The sequence below is a fragment of the Zonotrichia leucophrys genome, chromosome 7 (genome assembly GCF_028769735.1).
Source record: "Zonotrichia leucophrys gambelii isolate GWCS_2022_RI chromosome 7, RI_Zleu_2.0, whole genome shotgun sequence".
NCBI classification, from domain to species: domain Eukaryota; kingdom Metazoa; phylum Chordata; class Aves; order Passeriformes; family Passerellidae; genus Zonotrichia; species Zonotrichia leucophrys.
In genome coordinates, this window is record NC_088177.1 from 301,985 (window position 1) to 324,789 (window position 22,805).

General features: G+C 43.6%; 1 protein-coding gene across 5 annotated transcripts in view; it reads left to right on the forward strand.

Annotated features, from left to right (window-relative positions):
- Positions 1-22,805, forward strand: part of CCDC148 (coiled-coil domain containing 148) — a 45,544-nt gene that overhangs the window by 5,009 nt on the left and 17,730 nt on the right. For 4 of the 5 annotated variants that reach the window (XM_064718530.1, XM_064718534.1, XM_064718532.1 and 1 more), the window contains exons 2-10: positions 6,338-6,417; positions 7,962-8,083; positions 9,781-9,884; positions 10,455-10,537; positions 10,690-10,853; positions 11,111-11,206; positions 11,298-11,479; positions 17,241-17,379; positions 19,348-19,554. In XM_064718530.1, the coding sequence (XP_064574600.1) occupies positions 6,363-6,417; positions 7,962-8,083; positions 9,781-9,884; positions 10,455-10,537; positions 10,690-10,853; positions 11,111-11,206; positions 11,298-11,479; positions 17,241-17,379; positions 19,348-19,554 (1,152 nt within the window). In that variant the 5' untranslated portion in view covers positions 6,338-6,362. The remainder of the gene's footprint in view (positions 1-6,337; positions 6,418-7,961; positions 8,084-9,780; positions 9,885-10,454; positions 10,538-10,689; positions 10,854-11,110; positions 11,207-11,297; positions 11,480-17,240; positions 17,380-19,347; positions 19,555-22,805) is intronic. The other variant, XM_064718533.1, reaches the window with a different exon arrangement.

Here is a 22,805-nt window from a genome sequence, read left to right on the forward strand (position 1 = left end):
ACCAAATTGTAATCTTTCTTACCCTGCCGGAGATACAAAATGTCAGGCTAAAATCTGGAGATGCTTCTGAAGAAGGAGGTAACAAAGAGAATGTGTACGAAGAAAGATTGTTTAATTCATGTTTATGGACTGTACATTTCTGGTGGCTGTGACTGAGAGGCCCCAGACAAGAATGAGTTGCTTTTTGTAGTAAGATATCAGGCAACATTATGCAATAATTTAAAGTGAAGTTGTGCCAAATGCTTCCCTGCACATAACTCTGGGAATCTGGCCTAGCAGAGCTGGCAAAAGCTGTACAAAATGATACTGATGCTCCTGACAAAATAAGCTGCAGTGGCTCCTAAATCACATGAATTATCTGTCCCTCTGGCTTGTCTCTCACAGGCTGCAGACAAACATTGTGCTCTGGCTCCCACTGCCCTGCTCAGACAAAAATCCTCTGTGCTGGCTAAAGGACAGTGCCCCAGAGCAGTGGTGCCAGTGCTGCCCCACAGGGTCCTCTCTGCCCCGGGGTGTGCCCTGGCTGTGTCCCACCTGCACTGGGCAGGTGAGAGGCAGGGTTGCTCTGGAGTCAGTGCGCAAGGGGCTGCAGCTCCGCACAGCCGCTGCTTCTCTGGCTTAAACTGGGAATAAAAGTGTCCTGGCTTGAGGAGAAACTGGGCTTATTCAGACAGAGCCTCATGCTCTTGAAGCACTGTTAAACTGTTCTGCCAGCAACATGAACCAAGCCAGCTGACTTGCGCCTGCAGTGCATTAGGAAAGGCGTGCAGAAATTGGTCTGTCAGCAGGGCTGTGAGGGAGAGGCCTCCAGCAGTGGGGCAGGGAACCCTTCCACACAGATTTCGGTTTGTTAGGGAAAAAAACATCAGTAACAAGGCTTGCATGAAAATGGGGTAGGAGGAAATACTTTCATTAAAAATACTACACAAAAGGCAACAGTAAAGGCAGAGGCAAGTGCAAAAGGTGAGGGCAACTTAAAATTACCTTTCTAATTCCTTAAATAAGGAACCTGACTCCTGTTTCCCTTCTTGCTTTGACAAAATCTGAGACCTAGCTAGATATAGAAAATAAAGCTATCATGACTCTCAAACTGTGTATTTCCAATTGTGCATTTTGCAGCAATGGAAACAAAATTTCATTGGCTGGTTTATCTGAAGAGCAATGGGGCTGTGATTTAACAACTGGAATCCAGTTATTAAATATGTTGCACAGATTTTTAAAAATCCAGTCTCTTCAGTATGTTTTTGTTCTTCTTTCCCTTTTAAAGTGACTCAGTGGCTTCAACCCGCTCTGAGCTTCTTAAACTGTCTTCCATTGAACTTCTGCTACTACTTGGTATTGACTGTTTCAGTATCTGATGGTTCAGTACATGTGATGCTTCTTGCAGAACACACTGATCTGCTGCAGCTCCTTTTGAGGTCTACTCCTTCATTAACCCTGCCTGTAAAATTGCATCCTTATTCCACTGGCCCGGTGGTGTTACATGTGGAATCTGTTTCTGCCATTCCTGTGGTACAGTGCAAATCCTGCCTCTTGATAATAGAAGTGCAAAGCCCAGGTACTTTGTTGTATTGCAGGGAATGTTGATTCTCTGCAGTTTTGTGTAACAGCATCTTTGCTTCTGTTGTGCTAAGTGAATTCTATAGATTTAAGTGTTTTTTCTATGCATACAGAGCAGCAGAGGGGTGAGTTCCTTGCTGCACCATTCCAAACAAGCCTTTGCACACAGCCTAGGCAATAGCAGGTATGCTTTAGGGGCCAGGCAGTCACAGGTCAATTTAACTAAACATTTATTTCGTCTTAAGTAATGGAGAAAGTTTTAGGGTCCTGTAATGGATAACTCGGCCTCACGTCTTCCAATCATTCTTTCATATATTCATGCATATTGTTTCATTTCCTAGCTTTCGTTGTACATGGAGGTAATAAATAGAAATCAAAACAGAACAGTAATACAAACAACATATGACGAAATTCTGCAAATCTCTTGTGTTACAGAAATTTCTTGTGAATTTCTGTAAGTGATGCCTCAGAATTTTTGCCTTTAGCTCAGCCAAGCTGGACTTTGTCCAGGTTTGTGCAGGCACATGCCAGGCATTGCCCAGAGGAGCTGTGGCTGCCCTGGATCCCAGGGCCAGGCTGGACACTGGGGCTGGAGCACCTGGGGCAGGGGAAGCTGGAGGAGCTTTAAGATCCAACTCCCAATGTTCTATGATTAATTACTCACAGCATCGGAGCACTTTCTCATTTCATGCTCTTTCATTTAAACCTTGCCATTGCCAGGTGTGCTCGCTGCAGCAGGCCAGCTGTGTCTGGTCACTGAAAATGGATTGTGCACGTTTTCTTTGAAACTAAACAACATGAAATGCCAGCTGACTCACTTGATCCAAGGTGACATGGTGACTTCATTTCCTACCCTTTTGGTGTCAACTTACCAACTTCTAAAGCATCTATTTCCTTTTTTTATCTGTTTGTGTTTTCTAAGTGTTCCTAAAGTTTATTTTCTCTTGGATTTTCTAAGAATATTCCAAGAATGGAGGGGAAGTGGAGTTCCCTTGTGATGTGCAGATCCTCAGAAAGCAGAGCTATTCCCTACCCCTGCAGTGTGACAGAGCAGTCCATGAAGCTGATTGTTTTAAGTGTTACTCAAATTGATCTTCCTAATTTGGATTAAGTTTTACTTAATGAGGAAGTAATGAGATTATCATAGACAAAAAGGACTGTGTCTCTTTTGGGAACATACCATTTCTGAGACTTGACTTTATTTCAAAGAGAGCTATAATTCTTTCTTTAGGGGAATGTAAATTTAAATTACAATCAAACAATGGGACTTTTCTAGAAACTGTTTTGGCACCGAATGATAGACGTATTATGCTGTGTATTTTCTTCCTGTGGAAAGGATTGACTGCTACAAGATTAACACATTCTGGATGGGTGCCATTTTCAGATAGTTAGTTCAACTAGAAGAGAAAGGATCTGATTAAGGGATCAAGCTCATTATTTGTTTGTTATTTGTACTCCACACCCTACAATGGGAGTGAATCTTTGCCTCTTTTTCCTTAACAATAATTAGGATCAGAGGGTTCAACAACTGCATATTAATATGCTTTTTTTTAAATGAAAGCATGCAGTAACTAAGTGATTAACATTTCCATTAAACTTTAAAATATTTTTAAAAGCCTTCCACAAAATGTTCAAGACATAGCCAGATATCCAAAAGAGAGCACTGAGAATAAGGGACTCCTGAATTTGGGGATTTTTCCCGAGTTTGCATTTTCTAGGAGCCTCTGGTGTAATGTACAATCCCAGCTGCTGCTGGTGCTGCTCTCAGTGGGTCTGTGGTTCAGCTCTGGCTCTCGGGTGGTGCAGCCCCAGCAGTGCTTCAGGTGAGCCACGGACAGGGCTGTGGCACTGTGGCCCCTGCTGTCACAGGGTTCTGCAGCCTCCCTTCACACAAACCCCAGGGGCACCTGCTGCACTGCCCCTGGAGATGCTGCTGAGCTCTCTTTTGTGAAGACTTGATTCATACTATTGATTTTTGCATTCAATAACGTGAGTGATTTAAAACATGCACAAGAAATTGTGTTTCAAAAGGCACGTCTGGCTCGCTAAACACTGTGCCTCCCTGCCAGAAATCCATCTGTCCTGCACTTGATGAGCAGCACTTTAGCTGCAAGGGAAAATGGCACTGGTGACCCAGATCTGCAAAGGTTTGTGTATGCAAACAACTTGTTGGATGGAGACAGTGGAATTAGGCTCTTCTAAATCACTGGTTAAGCTCACTGGGAGCACTGACTGGTGGGGCTGGACCTGGCTCATCCCCAGGAGCAGAATGTGGCAGGCACCAGGCTTGGCTTCTTCCAGGAATGCTGGCTGACGCTGGGGAGTTTAATTTCTATTTAAATTAAAGGAAGGAGAGTCTTGCCTCAACATTGGCTCTTTGCATATGTAAGAATAAACATAGGTCACATACCTCAGACACCAGCAAGGGCTCACATTAAGAATGTACTGAAGAGTTTGGTTGAATTGGACATGAAGTCTTTTAAGAGACTATGTTTTTATTGCCTAAAAGAGTTCAGTGAATAGTGAAATACTAAATTGTCAAAGGAGCAGAAGAAGAGATTTGGTAAACCTTGTGCTTTTTACTGCTGCTAAAAGATTTAGCTGTGGTTGGCTGTAGGCAGAGCTGACTTGGCATTCTTGGGGGGCAGATTTCTATGTACAGGGACTTCTGCCTGGCGGCTGGTTGGTCTTGTGCACTTTTTCTTTTTAAGATGCATCAAGACTTCCAGACTAGTGCCTGCAATGAAGTTTGAGCAAAGTATTGGAATTTGGGCTTAGATGGACTTCTACAGTATTTGAGAGGTTTCTAACTATATCTGCATTAAAGCAGAAATAAATATAAGTAGCAGTGCTTTTATCATTTTGATTAGTATGTTTATTAGTTACTGAAGATAAAATGCAGATCTATATGGATCTTGTCCTTTTCCAGAACCATCTTAGCATTCACTTTCAGTGTTTTAGTTAGTTCATAATGTTGAATAACAGAAAATAATGCCTGTGAAAGGCTGAGATCAAATGCAAACGTATGACATCATTGTGGAAGGGAGAAATGGGTTGGCCAGAAGGGATTAAGGACTTGGTTCATCAAATACAGTAGCCCTAAATTTACAGAAAATGGCCAGTAAATTTTTTGCATCAGTTCTGTTCTCGAGATGTATTCCTGGTTTCTTGTGAAAGGAGGTGAAGCTAAGGTTAATATGTGTGAAGTTTTGCTCAAATACTGACATGAAATCAGAAACATGTCAGTAGAAAGAAGATATTAACAATTTGCCAAATGAACAAATAAATAAATAACCCAGAGGGGTAGCTCTGCTGCTGCTAATCTTTCTGGTATCCATAGTTATTTTTCAAAAAGGACAGCGTGTCTTGTGTTAGAAGCTTGTCATTTAAAGCTGGCCAGATGGGCCCAGATTAGGATGATGGTTCCCCAAATGTGTAATGCAGGAGAGTGACGCTGATGCGGCAGCTGCACAGGGAACAGTAATAAAAGGTTTTAATAGAGGGAAGTGCCTGTGATGCATCCAATCTTCTTAGGGCTTTTGAGTACTCCCAATTTTCCATCAGTGTTATTTTTGCCCTCGCTGTGTGGTGTAGATGAGAGTCACTGTGGTACTCCCTCCCCAAGTTTGTCAGTAGGAGCAGCGCTCAGATGATCAGAAACCACAGAAAGCAGGCACAGGAGGACTGACTGTCAATAGCAGAGGGCTGGATGCAGAGTGTCAAACAGCTCACGGCAAAGTGCGCTGTAAACTGCCTTCAGCTGCAGTCTCACCTTTTCCTTTGGCTGACATCAATAGTTCTCTGTCAGAGCAGCCCCCTTTACATTTCTTCTGCTGGTCTGCCTTCCCACCTTCCTGTTGCGTTGTGCAATCCTTGGAATTTGTAGCGATAAACCAGTTCATCCTACTAAAACAGTGAGGAAATAACTCCACAAATGAATAAATTTTGCTGCTCTACTATTTGCTGTATTGCTGCTTGCTGTGGGGCCAGGCAACTGTCAAAGGTGTGACAAAGAGGTGGAATTTTGTGTGTATGAGATTTTGGCGCAGTATGACTGGGTTTGAGGGAGGGGGTTCATGGGGAGCCTTGCTGGACATGGCCTTTCCTTTCTGGTGTGACTCAGCTGTGGGTTCAGTTCAGCTGAAGCACCTCAGGTGGAACTACTGCTTTTATTTCTGTGCCAGACCTGGGATGACACCAATGCATGCTTAATTGAAAGTAAGGGGTCTGGCACATACAAGGCATTTTTTTTACTGTGCTGTGTAACGTATTGCATGTGACACATCCCGTTTGAGCCATGATGATGTGGGTGCCTGATGCGTGCTGCTCACCAGGAGCTGAGCCACTGCTGCCCAAACAACTGCCCTGGTTTCACAGGTGTTACTGCAGAGGGGTTAAAGGGACCCGGGCAGTCTCCAAAAGAAGGAAAGACTGATCTTTCCAGGCTTCATTTCTATAAAGCAAAGCACACCTCAAAACCTGATCTGACATTTGGATTGAAGGAGTCATATTTTGAAAAGCATAAAGCAAAGAATAGATGAGCTATGTCACAGCATTACAAATTCATCAAGGAAATAGTGTTTTCTTTTCCTGGCTGCTAAATGGTATGAGGCACATGAAAGCTCTCCTAAAATGAAAGATAAACTGGAGGAATTTGTCTAATTACATTTCAAGTGAGATGTACCTCTTCTCAAAAAACAATAGATATTTTTGAAAGTGTTTTTAGATTGCATCCACAATGTTAGTATTCTCAAAACCTATGTTTGTTTCTCAACAGGTATAAAAATACATAAAAAATAAAAATGGATGAATTGGACCATGGAGCGTTGTTTTTAGCTCATAGGATTGGTGGTGAAGGTATGTATGCTATCATGTTTAATTGTTTTCTTGACTCTTTATGAAACACTCTGCAATGAACAGCCTCATGTAGGAGCTGTTATAACACCCTGGTTATGGTTTGAGTTGGGAGGGACCTTAAAGCCCCCCCAGTGCCACCCCAGCCATGGCAGGGACACCTTCCCCTGTCCCAGGTGCTCCAGCCCTGTCCAGCCTGGCCCTGGGCACTGCCAGGGATGCAGGGGCAGCCCCAGCTGCTCTGGGCACCTGTGCCAGGGCCTGCCCACCCTGCCAGGAGCAGTTCCTTCTTTAGCTCCTGTGTGTACCCACCCTCCTTTCAGGCTGTCACTGCAGATCCTGGTGAAGAGCCTTTGTTTCCCATGGAAGCTCCCTTTACATACCAAGAGGCTGCAATAAAGTTTCTGTGCAGTGTCCTCTGGCCGAGCATCCCCTCCTCTGTCAGCCTGTCTTCACAGGAGAAATGTTCCAGCCGTTTCCAGGGTCTCTGGGCCAGGTTTCTGTCCCCCGTGTTCTGGAGCTCAGTGTTGGTCTCTGCAGAGGGGCAGAGCCCCTGCCCTGGCACCATTCATCAAATGAGTCAATAACTGAATGCCACGCTGCCTCTCCTGCAGGCCGGGCCCAGGCTGGCTTGCTGGGCTCCCTGCCAGCTCATGCCCAGTTTTTTGCCCACAGGATCCCCAAGTTGCTCTCCCCAGGGCTGCTCCCATCCATTCAGTGCCCATTTCTGCCTGTCCCAGGGCAGGGGGCTTGGAAAAGCCCTTCCCAATGGGGCATCATCTGGAGAGGTGCTGTCAGCTTTGTGTGGGCATGCAGCACATGGAAACCCTGGGGGAGGCTTGAAGGAGGACCCTGGGATGGCCCTGCAGGATTTATTTTACCTTTTGCCCCTCTGTGAAACCACATGTCAGGCACAGCACTGCCAGCCACAGAGCTTAGTAGGGAATGTGAAACAAAACAGCCAATTTCACTACCGAGGAAAACTAAAGCAGAGTTTGTAAGGAAATGCCCGTCCCTGATCCCTGTAAGCCTCCTAGCTTATGTGGAATGACTGAGTATCTGTGTGCCAGGGCAAAAGTTCAGGTAGCTCATTTACAATTGTAATTGTACCTCAATTTTATACCTTCCAGAAAAAAACTACTCCTGCTGCTCAACCCATAGGTTGCAAAAAACATTGGGGCAGTTTTCCAATCAGTGCAAGAAGGATGCATTTATTGAAATTTAGGTTTATCTGTATAAGACGTTATTACAATGCCTGTAAATGCAGTTTAAAATGAATTGATAACTAAATTCACATGTAAACTAAAGACTTGTCAAATTAGCTTTTTGTAAACAAACAACTGGTTACTGTTTCTTATATAATTTTAATGTTAGTGAATTAGTTTGTTTCAAATTGTCATTCACTAACTAACAATATTGGTATGAAAACTTCTAGTGTTGAAAACATTGGATCTGATTTCTATCTATAGAGCTTTTGTTTTATGCCTTGCACTTAAATTATTTCTTGATAAATTGAAATGTCCTTGTGTGTTTTATATGATAACTAGACAATTTGGTGGTTCCTGCCAGAAATGCTCCTTGCAGCCAGAAGTACAAACCTGTTGACTACAAACATTTGTATGAACTCACTGCAGAGGCAAAAATGGCCTCTGCACAAATTCAGTTAAAGGTATGATTTTTGTTTCATTTATAATGTGAATGCTTTTGAAATTCAGTGACCTTATTTCTTTCAGCCAGAGGGGGTCAGATATGAAAGTTTATCATAGCTATACTGGGATTTGGATGTGTTAATGTCATTGTGGAGATTTTGTTTAGATCAGGGATGCAAAGTATGTGTGGATTCTACTTCCTCAAAAGACAAGAAAAATCTGTGTTTTACTGCCTTGAGGAAATTCACCCAAATTTATTACATAATCCTGGGGGCAATGAAGAATTTGTGTGATTAAATGAGAAGGGAAGGCTGATCCAGAAAAAAAGCCAAACAAAAAGATATGAAGTGAGGATTTCCAAAACTCAAGTGGAGGTAGATCTTAAAAAGAAGATTAAAAATGTTTAATTGCCATAAAATGTAAATGTAGAGCAGACAGAAAGGTATAAATTAGTGTAGAACATCTCAAGGGCTAAAAGACAAGAGGAGCCTTATTTAATGCTAGGGAAGGGTGGGTGAATGAGAGAGAAAAAAATAGACTATAAATGATTATTATTATTATTTTGCTTCTTTAGTGCATGTAGGTATCATATAGCAACAGTTCTGGCAGATATTGGTCATGGATTGGCAATACCAAATTCTACTGAATTCATTCAAGCTTTATGTTTTCATCTTTCTTTTGTTTTTTCACCTTCTCAAGTGTTTTCCAACTGAGTAGGTAGTAAAATATGCATGGTGGAAACTCCTGAGAGACTAGTATGTGTTCCACCTACTACTTTTTGTAGGAGGTGGAACATATCTGATTCAAGCCATTCAGATTTTGAAGAGCTGGGTTCTTCTTCCTTTGAGGCACAAGCAAAGAAACAAATGGTAAATCAGCTGCCGACTGCTTAAGAAATAAAAAGACAGCCCAACAGGGAAAAAAGGTAATATTGCAGCAGTTATACATAAATGGCAATGCTGTTGCTGTAAAATAATTTCAAGAGCATGTTGAACCTTACATATAAAAGTACTTCAACTTTTGTTTCACTTAGTTTTAGAATTGGTTTGCAGATGTAACTATTTTCAAATTGCTTTAAATGCAGTATTCTGTTTGCTAAGTCTGATTTCATATAGGAGTTTTCATATTGTAACAGAAGTAACAGTAATATGTTTCATGACATAGAGGGAACTTTTAGACTGTGGAAATATGTAAGCAATAAAAGCGAGACATTATCTTTGATGAAGCAGGTGTTCCTGTTTTATCCAAAGTGTGAAGCAAGGTTTTTGTGAAGTCCTCCCTTTGAGAGCCTCTCTAATTGGATAGATTTTGTAAAAAACTTTTTTTAGTAATGCATTTTTGAAATTTTTTCATGACATATTTTCATCTTTCATCTTCCCACCAGTAAGAAAGTATGTTTTTTGTTCTTCTGTTTATCTTTCCTCATCTTTACTTCCAGGGACAGGAATGGGACAGGAAAGAAGAAAATGGACTGATTTTTTTTTTTTTTTTTTCACTTTCTCCTCTCATTAATTGTGATTTGAAATGCAACAAACCTATTTAATGAAAATTGGTTACATTTGACCCCATTGTTCTTTAGAAAAACACAGTTTTAAAAAAAGCTATTAGATGTTATTTTTTTATTAGGTTATCATTCTGTATTTAAAAGTTTCCATGTGAAGGCATTTGATAAATCTGTTGAATATGTTCAAAACACAGCCTTTAATTTTCCCTGCAGATTAAAAAAGCAGAGCAAGTTTCCAAAATCAGCAAAGAGCAAATGCTGCTGAAACAGCATCGTCAGGTGTGGTGGCAAGAGTATAAAAGGCTGAGTGAAAGCAGGTAAGGGCTGAGGACCCTGAATGAGTGATTGCTGAAGAGACCAGCAGACAGAGGTTTTGGGCTGGCATAATTGGCTCAAGGGACTCTGAGAACAAAAGATTATAATACCTGATCTGAAGGTATTTTTGTGTGGGGAAGGAAGGTTTGTGATGCACGCGGAGAGGGGTCTGTGACATGAGGAGCTCACCTGAGGGCAGGGAGAACAGGGAACGCTGCTCCCAGAGCTTTCAGTTGATCTGCAGCATCTGAAGCCTGTGTCTTTGTAAGAATATAAAAATATCAAAAGTTTCCAGATGCCTTTTAGTTCCTTCAGAGGCTGTCTCTAGGCTGTGTGTTGAGGTCACACAACAGGGGACATTAACAGTGCCCTTGTGCACTACCCTGTGTACTCAACAAGAGCATTTGTGGCTCCTTTACCATCTTTGTGTCCAAGGCCTTCACTTCATACCTTCCCAGGCAAAGAATCTCCTTTTTAATGTAATTATTGGGGTATTTGAGGCTCATCGTTCTTGCAAATGTAATGAATAAGAAATTAGGTCTTTCTGCAAAATGCATGTTGATTTCCTTCAGGCAAAAAGCAGAAGAAGAAATGAAGACTTTTCTTGATGAAGAAAGCAATAAGAACAACTTTTTTTTTGATTTGAGGGAATTGGGTAAGAATTTTTTATTAATTTCTTAATTACTTTTTTATAGTCAACATTATCTTGTTTGGGTTTTTTAATCCCTTCCTTGACAGGTTTAGATTTACATAGCGCATGCTGTGTAACATCTTTTGTGTGTTTGAGAAAGCTTTATGTTCTTACAGAGCAGAAACTGTGCAAGGAGTGGGACACTTATCAAACAAACGCTTTAGTTCCTGTCTGGCAGCTCAAGGAGGATCTGAAACTCAAGCTGTCTCAAGTGCAGCGCTACCTCTCAAAAGAATCTTGTCAGAAACCCAAGATCAATTCAGCTGAGGTGCTACAGCAGGTTGGTGTTTTAACTTTATTTTTACAATTTGCTATCACCATATTTTTAGCATTTTAATTTATTTTTTGTTGAACTTTGAGATTATAGCTCACATGCAGAGTGTGCCATTAACCCCCCTTCTTATCATGGTGTAAATCTGCTCACCCAAGTCTGTAAAACAGTAGCAGTGTAGGGCTGGAAATCTGACTCTGTTTCTAAATAAGAGTTTTCATATTGTAGCAAGAGAAAGAGTAACAGTAACATGTTTCATGAAATAGATCAAATTTATGAAGAATCAACAGAAGGCAATTTTGGAAGGTCTCATCCTTGAAAGTCTGGCTTTGGAAAGAGAGCTCGAAGAGTACAAAGAAAATGTAAGCTTTTCCTTATGAGTTCAAGTAGAGGTTGATTGAGGGGGTAAATACGGTGCAGAGTAGTGCCCTGAACAGCATTTCTGCATTGCAGGCGTTGGAGCACTCTCCTGAAGATACAAACGGGCTTTTCCTTGAAGTTCCTCCCGAGCTGGTGTCTCTGGAGTGCCCCTACCCTGACCTGCAGGCCCTGGTGCTGGAGGAGTACCAGGAGCTCGCCCGCGGCTACGGGGCCAAGCTCCAGCAGGTGGATCAGCAGCTGGAGGCTTTATCCAGGTACTGCCACACCTGTGCAGGGCTGGGCTGAGTACCTGGGCTGGGATCTGTGCAGGTACTGCCACACCTGTGCAGGGCTCAGCTGAGTACCTGGGCTGTGCTCTGTGCAGGTACTGCCACACCTGTGCAGGGCTCAGCTGTGTGCCTGGGCTGGGATCTGGGTGCTGTGGGGCCCCTGTGCAGGGCTGAGCTGAGTGCCTGGGCTGGGATCTGGTGCTCTGGGGAGGCTCTGTGCAGGTACTGCCACACCTGTGTGGGTCTGTGCAGGGCTCAGCTGAGTGCCTGGGCTGTGCTCTGGTGCTGTGGGTGGCTCTGTGCAGGTACTGCCACACCTGTGCAGGGATGAACTGTGTACCTGGGGTGTGCTCTGTGCAGGGCTGGGCTGAGTACCTGGGCTGTGCTCTGTGCAGGTACTGCCACACCTGTGCAGGGCTGAGCTGTGTGCCTGGGCTGTGCTCTGGTGCTGTGGGTGGCTCTGTGCAGGTACTGCCACACCTGTGCAGGGCTGAGCTGTGTGCCTGGGCTGGGATCTGGGTGGCTGTCTCACTCGGTGTGGCTCTGCTCTGTGCAAGCAGGGCAGGCACTGCCCAGCCCTGGGCTTGGGCACGCGGTGCTCTCACAGCTGCAGTGGAGCTTGCAGGCCTTGCAAGGGCGATCAGCTGAAATAACAAACAGTGTGTTTGGTGGATTAAGGAAACCAACAATCTGGTGTGCATCAAATGTCCTTTGCATATGCTCTTGCAGGAATGGAAATTGCTCCTTCTCTATGGTAATTACACTAGCAAGATTATGACAGAGAAGTACAGTCTTTTTCCAAGACACACCTCCGGGACTTTTATCTATTAAGCAGATAAAAAGGTCCAATGTTATCACAAATTTTGGATCTCTGCATTAATTGTCATCACAAAGAAATACAAAATATGTATATAGCTCTGATTCAGATAACCAAAAGGAGGAGAGATTTTTCTGTAAATGAAAGTGTTTATTGCAAGAGCAGTATTCATAATGATCTAGAAGTGTAATAAACCTGTGTATTAATAACATAAAGCTTAGCCTTCCTGCTGAGGCTGCCTAGAGGCCAGGAGGTCCTGAGTTGCAGACATTGCGTGGCATTTGTCTTTGCCATCCCTGATATTCCTTTGGATGGCTTCAGGCTGTCAAATGACTAAGAGAGGGTTGGCCAGTGGAGTGGTTTGAGGCCTGGGCAGGAGAAACCGGGGGGAACAGGAAGGTCCCTGAATTTCTTTGGTAGAACAATCTCATGTTGCTTCCAAATCGGTTTTCTGTGTACACATACAGTGCAGTGTTTGTTCTGTCCCTGCTGCTGAATGAGTCTGGTGTGCTGAAACAGGCTGAAGATGCTGGCTGCCATAGAAAGGGATGGTATGATCTACTTATCTTTTGTACAGATTGTACAAATATTCTGTGTTCTTGTGGTACCTGAAACATACATGTTATTACTGGATCATCCTAGCAGTTGGGACATGATACTTATTGAAAATTGTTTTGAATTATGGAGCCACAAATGGCAAATTTAGGCAGTTCTTTTGCTGCTCTCTCTGATATTTTGTTATAGTTTCTCTTACAGAAGAAGTTCTAACAACCTCAATAAGAAAATCTGTGGCAAATGCTAAATCAGTAAATATGTACAAAGTCTTTCTCGCAGTTTTAATCAAATTTGTGTCAAAGTTCATGATGAACACAACTTTGATGAAAATTCATAAATTAAAATCCTTGACTCACACAGCATGTGTGCTACTGAACAATAGACAGATGTGGATATAGACAACAGAATTTCTGAAAATGGTTGAAAAATCTGCCGTAGTATTTTCAGTGATCATAGGCCAAGTGTGAGTTTAGGTCTGGAGTCAGTTAATTTTGCACCAATAATTAAATAATATCAGGATTTAAAGATAAAATACCATATCTGCAATGAAAGAAAATCAGTGGTAGCCTGAACACATGTGCAGTGGCGCTTGGAAGGAGGGAGGTGTGATCCCTAGAGGGGAGAAATGCAGTGGATGGGGCAGGAATCTGTGAGAGGCTGCAGGGACACAGACCCAGCTTGGGCCAGCCCTGAGAACTGGAAATTGAGGGGATCATAAACGAACCACCAGCAATCATCAATCAGGCATTTGATTTAAAACTAGACCTTGGGGACTTTTGTTTGCCTTCTGGTCTTCAAATTTTTAATGTGTTGCTCATTTATGTTCAAGTGATTTTATCCACAACAGGAGTAAAAATTAGTTTTCAATTTTAAAACAAGAAAGACTTTGTTCTTATAGCATTGCTTGCTTCCAAGGTATGAATTTGTAAAACTCACTTCTTACATTTATATTGGCTAATTTGCATGGAGATATCCTATGAGTTTGCAAAGATGCAGCCTTGTGATTGAAGTATTGTATAATTCATCGTGCTAACTGTGATCCAGCTGGCACAGATATTGGAGTGACAGCCCCTCGACCTTGGTGTGTACCCCTGTGCTCTTGTGCTTAATTCAGCCTTAGGAAAGCCTTTGCAGCTCCTGCCACTGCTCTGTACCCAGAGAGGCCACACATCCTCCTGCAATGCATTCTTTTCTTATTTTTGTCATTTGAGAGGTTGCTCAGTAGCACATGATTCTATGATAACACAATAGCTGGGTCACTTGGCCACTTCACTTCCTCTGCCATCCTATGTTGATTGTACAGTAAAGAAACCTTCAGTTAATACTACTCTGGCATTGCACATCCCCTTTTTTTACCACTTCAGACTGTCTGGAACAGAATTTGGAAAATGTACATAAAATGTTCAAACCAGAAATTTTGGAATAAGATAATGTTCTGGTCTGGTCTATTCTGTGTGATTTTCATTCACACTAGAATGCACATTGCAGTAGTCATTGCTTTTAGAAATGGAAGAAGAGCTTGGGTTTGATTTCAAGCCTTATACAAGATTACAATATTTTATAATCTAATTTAATTTTTTTTTTTATGTTGCTGAAACACAAATGTTTGTGCTTGGGAAATACCCAGGTCGTGAGCTATTCCACAAATTGTGGGCTTGGACTGATGCATGTTAGAATGATTCTTTAAGCACTATTATATTTTTTCCACAATTTCTGAGGGTGTCTGAATTATTTAAATGACTGAAGGATGAATGGAGCATTGCAGGCTCAGCACTGCATCCTGTGCAGCATCCTTTCAAAGGAATGGGGGAGCAGGTTCAGGGTGGATTCCTCTTCCAGGCCCCTGCGGGCTGTTTGTGCTGCAATGGGCAGTGCCTTCAGTGACAGAGGGGCTGGGCTTCTCACCCGGTGGCACGGTGGCACTCTGTGTGGTGGCATTGTGGCACTCTGGCACGGTTGGCACTGTGTATGTGCGGTGGCATGGTGGCACTGTGTAGTGGTGCATGGTGGCCCTGTGTGGTGGCATTGTGGCACTCTGGCACGGTTGGCACTGTGTATGTGGTGTCACGGTGGCACTCTGTCATGGTAGCACTGTGTGTGTGGTGGCACGGTAGCACTCTGTGGGTCATGGTGGCACTATGTGGCCTGTGGTGTGGTGCACGGTGGCCCTGTGGGTTGGTGTCACGGTGGCCTGTGTGTGTGTGCACTGTGGCCTGTGTGCGGTGGCACGGGCCCTGTGCGTCAGGGTGGCATTGTGGCCCTGTGTGTGTGGTGGCACGGCGGCCCTGTGCGTCAGGGTGGCATTGTGGCACTGTGCGGTGGCACGGCGGCCCTGTGTGTGCCCGCCGATGGCCATGGTGCCGGTGCTGCAGCGCGGGATGCGCGGGGTTGCAGCAGGGAGAGGGAGCTCCCCTGGAGCCGTTTGTGTTCCTTGGAGTGTGCAAAGCCAGGGATTAGCGCTGGCTAAATCTGTTCCAAAGGAAGCAGCTGCCTCGGGCTGTGCGGGTGAGACAATTGCTGTGTTTCAGCTCTGAAACAAACAGAGATTGTGCTGTGCTCTGCTACAATGCTGCATACAAGAAAACCAAGCTCTGCATTTAAAATTTAGGTCAGGCGTTCAGCCTGGCAAATGTTTGTCAATATCTTGACAGTGCAGGAACTTGATAATACCTTAAATATTCATGTCAAATGTGTTGGCACTTTTCAGACTTGTTTTAGATGAGATATTCCTTTCTGGAATTTTACAGAAGTGTAAGTGAGGTGACATCTCAGATTCACTCAGCAGGATATGTTGAAATTCTCCATGTGTTTGGTGGCTATGAATATGCTGGGCTGGGTCATGCTGTTTTGGGTTTTTTGGTTGGGTTTTTTTTTTTTTTTTCACTATTTTTCTACAAGCAGCTGACAAAATCTCAGCACAGCTGACAAATTCTGGCACAGCTGACAAACCGAGGCATTGGCAGTCAGTTTGTCCCTACTTACAATAAACCACTTGTAGCTGTCTCTCCAGCTGATTGCTCCCCAAAGGATCTCCCAGAGAACCTTGTCCTTGTTGTGAGCAGTGCAGAGGTTTGGCTGGCTGGCATTAGAGGAATATAAACGAGCAGGAGCTGACAGCGGTGCGGGGCGGCAGGAGCAGTGCAGCTGTGGCAGGAAGGAGCTGCCTGGTGGCTGGGGCTGCTCCCTGCTCTCAGGGATCCCACCCCGCCTCTCTCCTCCTCTCTGCAGGCAGATCTCTGTCTGTGCACCAGCCCACGTGGGCAGAAATATCCAAAGTGAAACGTTACAAAGCAGAGTCTCAGCTCTTAGAACTGTCTCCCTACTGTCACTGAAGTGGCACGTTCAGGTGCCACCGTACTGAGGTGTGTCACCTCATACTGAGGTGTGTCAGGACTCACAGGGGAGGATTACTGATTTATTTAGTGGTAGATCATGGAGTCTAGCTTAATGTTAATTACCTGTGAGGTTTCTCACAAAAATCCCCTTTTTGAAGCACCTGTTCTTTCAGCCTGCATAAAGATAAGGCTGTTCCAGCGCCTCACTGGATGCAGTGCTATGGAACACTGCGACAGGGCTGCTGGCCTGGGAGTCCAGGAACTGCAGCAGCTGGAGGCAGCAGGAATTTGGGGGGTGGGTAGAGTCTCATGATTGCCTTTTAATTATCCCTGGGCTCTTAGTCACTTCTGAAACCAGGTCACTGGGCTAGAGAGACCTTTTGGTCTGACTCAGTGTTGCTGCTTGGATGTTAATGCTGACAATGACAGCCTGACATTAATCCCTTCAGGGCCAAGAGTTCAGATTGAGGCTAAAAATCTACATCCCAGCCTGTAGTATTCTTTCAGATGGATGTTATTTCTTGCTCCCCTCATTTTCTGAGACAGAGGCATGCAAGCTGATTACTATAGATCCTACTCTAAAAATGGTGACTCTTATGCCTTGCTGATGAATTTATGGCTGTTTGGAGATCCTCACTCATTTAGCTGTGTGCAAGGATTGTCACTTCATTCATTCCCTTTTGATCATTTATTTAGTGCTCAGTGGTGGAGTCTGATCATCTTGTTCTTTTTACGCTGTATTTTCCCTGTGGGGTCACTGATTATCCAATTATGTGGCATGTTTGAGAAACACAGTGACATTCCCCAGTAAAAAGCCAGATTAGAAACAGAACAATTCACTCAAATGATGGCACGGTGTCATATCAGCAAAGCAATGCATGTTTGCTTTATTTCATTAATCCCATTTATTCACCTCTAACCCAGCTCCAGTTCACAGCACCAGGACTGTGAGCCCGCTCGGGGCTGGGATGTCCAGAACCAAACTCCTCCTTTTCAGTGGTTAATTTACACTGGGATGCATTGTTTTGTATTCCTGTAGGAACAGTGACTGGAAGGAAGAAGATCAGTGGGTTTTCCAGACTGTTATCAATCAGTACCCAAGCGATCTTCAGAGGAGGAGGACTTTGTACCTGGATATGCTGCAGAGGTATCTTCCCCACAAATCCAGGCAGGAGCTGGTCAGTGCTGGCTTACCTATTCATTCAAATATGCACATTCTTAAACTATGTAGTGAATGGTTGTATTAAAGAATGTATGTTTATTGAAAATTTTTAATGTTAAAATTTCTTAATTATAAATTTTGTTGTGCACAGTAAAGAAGAAACATCCCTGGTTTTTAAATGCAGGAATTTTAAAACTTATCTCTTCAAAATAACTCCTGGGCAGACTTTTTAGTTCCACGTAGTCTTACAGCCAAACTCACAAAAATAATTTGTTAGCATTGTTTCTGCTGTACAGTTTTATAGCTGTGTTATGCCACTCTGCTTCTCTTGGTGTTTTTATTTTTCGTGAGGATGTAAAGCTTTGTTGCACTGTCTTGGAATAGTTATTTTAATTGTTCTGTGGCACATCTATAGCAGGAAGAGTAGAAAGTTATCTCCCACTCTAAGGGAGAGGCTATTTTTATATACATAATGCTTTCAAATTGATTGCTGATTCCTCTTGCACTCCACAGTGAATAAGCACATAGCAGCTAATTGAGAAACCCATTTCAAGGCCAGAACACTTCAGGATGTCATAAGGAAAGTAGGAGGCTCTTCTTATCTCTGTCTGTATTTTTAGACCTTCTACTTCCCTGTGTTTGAGGAATGTCTAGTGCAAAGGAATGACAGTGAAGTGATACTGCTAATTAGCCAGAGTTTGACTAAAAATAAAGTTCTTGTGGATTTCAGAAATTTTGCCCTGGCCTGAATAGGGCTGAATAGTTGTGTGCTTTGGACAATGCAGGTATGTTGTAAGCACAGATACCATTAAAGGGTCTCCCTACACCTTGGAAGGTTCATCTAAAATTTTAAGACATAATTCTTCATTGAGCTGATGTGTCTTGGTGTGTGTATCAGCACGATGACTATGGAAAATGCTAAACCACTGCTCTTAGAAGTGTTTGTGTCCCACTGGCACAGCAGCCTGGAGCCCTCCTTGCCCCGTGCAGAGTGGTCAGGCACTCAGCTGATCCCAGAGCAGGTCCTGGCAGAGCTCTGTGTTTGGAGGAGCAGACTCCAGCCCTGCCCTGCTCAGGAGCCTGAGGTGCGGGGCAGCAGCCCTGCAGTGGGAGCTGCTGAGGGACAGTGCTGAGCTTTGGCCCTGGGAAGCTCGAGGAGCAGCTTCAGCCAGCCAGGAGCTGATGGCAATGTCTGGGAGTGAGTCAGCATCCCCTGCTCCCTGCCAGAGCCTGCAATTAGCATCTGGAATGGTCCCCTTGGCACCTGAGAGAGCCAGCCATCTCTAGAATCTCACTCATCCCTATATATTTTGGGGATATAAGACAGGTTCAAGACTCTGCTGCCTCATTCTATCACCCTTACTTGGTACTGCTTCCATCAAGGCCTTGAACCTTGAATATCCTCATGAACCTCACTGAATTAGGCCAAAGCAAGTGGATTTTGGATTAAACACTGCAGTTTTTGCTAGGTGGTGACACTGGTGGTGGCACTGCACTGCTTGGCCAACTAAGGTTTTATTTCCAAACTTCCTGCTAGGAAAGAAGTGAAGCTGATTCCCCCCTGTACTGCTTTTGTACAATTGCTGTTATTGTGTCCTGTTTCTCTGCAGATCAGAATTTGATAGGAAAAGCCTCATCTTGCTGGAAGTGCTCAATATCTCTGGAGAAATATTGAAGGACCTGCTTATATGTTATGTCCTTCAGGGCAGGGAGGGACCATTGCATTTCATTTATTCCCATTGCAAAGGCACAGCTGAACAGAGAGCAGGGGGCCAGGGGGATGCTGTGGTGCTGGAGGGTGTCACTGCCCAGGACACCAGGACATGGTGACATCCCTGGCACCGGGCACAGTGCCCTGGATTCCGTGGGAATATTGGGGATACAAGACCTAAATCGGTTACAGCCAGGTTTGCAAAAATGTCTAGAATCACAATTTTATTAACAAATAGCTTTTAATCCTTTGTGAAACGCCCTCCCCTTTCAGGTAGCTCACGAGAAGGCTCGGGATCACTACCACTGCATCAGGAGGCAGCGCAGAGCGCTGCTGTCAGCCTGGGCTCGGCTCAGGAAAGCCTTTGTCCTCAGGGCCCTGGCTGCTGCTGCCGAGGCTGCTGCTGCTCACGAGGCACAGGCGCTGCTGGCTGACTCCAGGCACAGGCAGCTGGAGATCTGTGCTGATCTGAAAGCAAAGGTACGTTCGGTAATGAATCCATCACCAAATCTGTACCCAACAGATGCATTCAAAATGAAGTTTTTTACATTAGCACAAATCTGTTTTCAGGTAAATAATGCGTATCTGTCTGTCCTTCTGGGCTTTTTTAAGAATGCTTTTTAAGACATGAAACAATGGATCCCATAACTTGTTTGGCCTTGTTATAGAAGGTTCATGATATTCTGATTTCATGTGGTAAGAGGTGAAAAAGATAAAAATACCTGTGTGGTTTTGGTAAGTGAATAGAGTAAAGTGGGAGGAGACTGGACACAAGAGGAAGATGTTGTGATATTTATTCCTAAGGTGTTTGTAGGAGGAATCCCATTTCTGGGCATGAGGCATGTTAAGATTTGTTGAAACTGCTCTCTGTGATTTTTGACTTGCACAGAAATGAACATCTGAGAGCATGCATGATGTGTTATTCTCACTTTACCAATATTCTCTCTGCTGTGCCGTCACTTTTCAGTGAAATACTAAACACTTGATTCAGGTTTCCTATGAGAAGGAAAGCATGGTAAAACCTGTTCTGTGAGGCAGGATGTTGATGCTAGTTTTTAGTTAGCAATAACACAAAAGCCCTTCTGTCTTGTGTTCTGGAGCTGTCTGGCGTAGGAAGGTTTGAATCTAAACACTTTGGGGTTAGAAACTGTCTGGGCATGACTAAGTGGGGAGTACCCTGCTCTGACTCCTGTGTCAGCCCTGCCTTGAGCCAGGGGCAGGAAGGGGTGGTTCTCTGGAGCTGAGGGGATGTTGGGTGATTCTTTACCCAGGCCTTCCTTTCTGCAATGCTGTGTGTCTCTTACCTGCACAACCAGAGATGGAAGGGCCAATTATTCCAGAACTGTGAATTTGAGCCACTTTTCCCCCTTTGTTTCTTTTACTTTTCTTCCACACAAGAAGTAACAGGCTGGTTTTGGAGGACTTTGTTGTCTCCGTGTAAGATTCTCACAGGTGCACTGACATTGTCTGAAAGATTTTTGGATTCTGACCTCCCGTTTCCAGGAACTGTTTGAAACTTAAACTTATTAGGCCTGCACTTTTCAAGGGTGATTTCAAAGGGATCTTCATTAAAATGTTGAACGTTTGAACAAAACCAACTCACCTGTTTCCCAGAAAAGAGGAATGGAAAAGGAACATTTCTTTCATTAAAGGAGGATATCATTGTGACCTTGTTTTGATCAGCTCCGCAACTGAAAGGGCTGCAGGGCGGAAGCTGAGCTTGGGCACAGAGCTCACTCATTTTCAGAGAAAGGATTCTCAGTGTATCCATGGCTTCTGTTTTGGTTTGATGAGGATATGCATTTGAAAACTCAGTTTTCTCAGTTATAGTTTATGTTACAGACTTGTCTTTCTTCACTTCTGAACTTTTCAACTACAGAGTGCTGTTTTAAATGCACCTGTACCATTGGTGAGACTCTAGGCCTTGTGACTGACAGGGAGGGATAATTTAAAAATAAAGCAGCAGAGAAGTTAAATTAATATTTATAGCAGTTTTTACTTGGGGAAAGGACTTTGAAATTTTTCTTCCATGTTCCATCTCACGGAAGATCGATGTGTGTCCTAACAGAAATCATAGTCCCGAAGGGGGGAGTTTGGAACAACTGAAGAAGCTCAGGTGAAATAAATCACGAGGGCCATATGGTAGCCATCTGAAGGAAATAAAATGTGAAATGGACAATGCTGGGGAGGTTACACTGTATATTCCTAAAGAGTAAATGCACCTGGTACATTTCTTTGTTTTTCATGGGAAGATAAAGCAAACCCTGAGGGGTCACACTTTGAGTGATCAAGAGTCACTCAGATCTGGTGTGCTTTGGGCTGTGGGGATCTGATCCCCCCAGGGTTCTGGCGCAGACACTGTGTAAAACAAATTCAGTCTCTGTAAAATTCCTTTTCCTAAACAACACAGAGAGGCAAATTTTTGCATGTTGCAAGGCAGGTAAGGCACGAAGTGAGGAGTGATCTTTGCAGAGGTTGGGAGGTGCTGCCTCACAGCTGGGGTTTGAAGAACTTGCTGTACTACAACACAAATTCAGTTGAGGTGTCTGCATGCATTCCAAACATTATTTTTCTATTGACTCTATCTTAAAATATTTGTAATCTGGTACTTTCCATCATAGAAAATGATTTTTAAAGAAGGCTAGAGGGAAGACCTACAGCAGCAGCAGCCCTTAGGGCAGTTGGATCCCCTGTGTGTGCTGCTTAGGGGACACTTTTTCTTCCTCAGCACAAATCTTGTGTGCCTGCTTGCCTTTAAATCTCTTCTTTCCCTCGTTTTGTGCTCCAGGATTAATCCCCACTCCAATGCTAAAATCTCTTGCAACACATTGTGTAGTTTGGGAGAGCAGCTCTTTTATTTTGTATCCTGACAGAAACTAAGATAAAATAATTTCAAAAAGAAAAGCATTAGGTGGCATTAACAGGGCTGTTGCAAATTGTATAAAACATTTTGCAAATTGCTTTCCTTCTTCCTTCCTGTATTGTAAGAAAGGATGTGACAGTAAACTTAGGAAAAAAAAAAATTCCCTATTCAGCATGTAGTCAAGTCAGTGGTTTAAATGCTGTGACTATCAGAGCAGATCAACATTGAAGTATTACAACTGAATGTTAAAAAAATCCACAGAGGTATCAGATCCAGTGCTTTGACTTCAAAACAGTCATTTTGAAGGAAACTTTTAAAAAGAATAAATATTTTAATAGTAAGGCACTTAAAAGAATGGTTCTCTTTTTCAGAAGTGTTTTCTGTTCACCACTGAGTTGACCCATTCATTTGTTGGACATAAAAAATACAAGGAAGTTATAATAACCTAAATTTTAAATATAGCTACTCATGTTTGTGGTGAACTGAAGAGCTGCAGGATGCTGCAGTGTTTCTCCAAAATGAATGTGAGCAAGTGTCTAAGACCCTAACACTCAAAGATGAGCCAGCTCTGACTCTAATAAGTCTTTGATCCAGACCTAATAGACCTGTATTTAATAGTCTGAGGTCAGCACAGCCCTGACCTGTTGCATCTTTTGGGTCAGACCAAGCCCGTGCACAGTACATGGGAAGCACCTGCAGAGGCTGTCTCTGCACGTTTGCCTTGCTGGCCCTTCCAGCAGCCTTTCCCCCGTTTTGCTGTGCCTGTGTTCCATCCCGTGATGTTGTTACTCCTGATCTATCTGCCGTTCATCTCCTCCCACTGTTCCTGGTGTTTGCCCGGGCAGGGCTGGGTGCTCCTGGGAAGCTG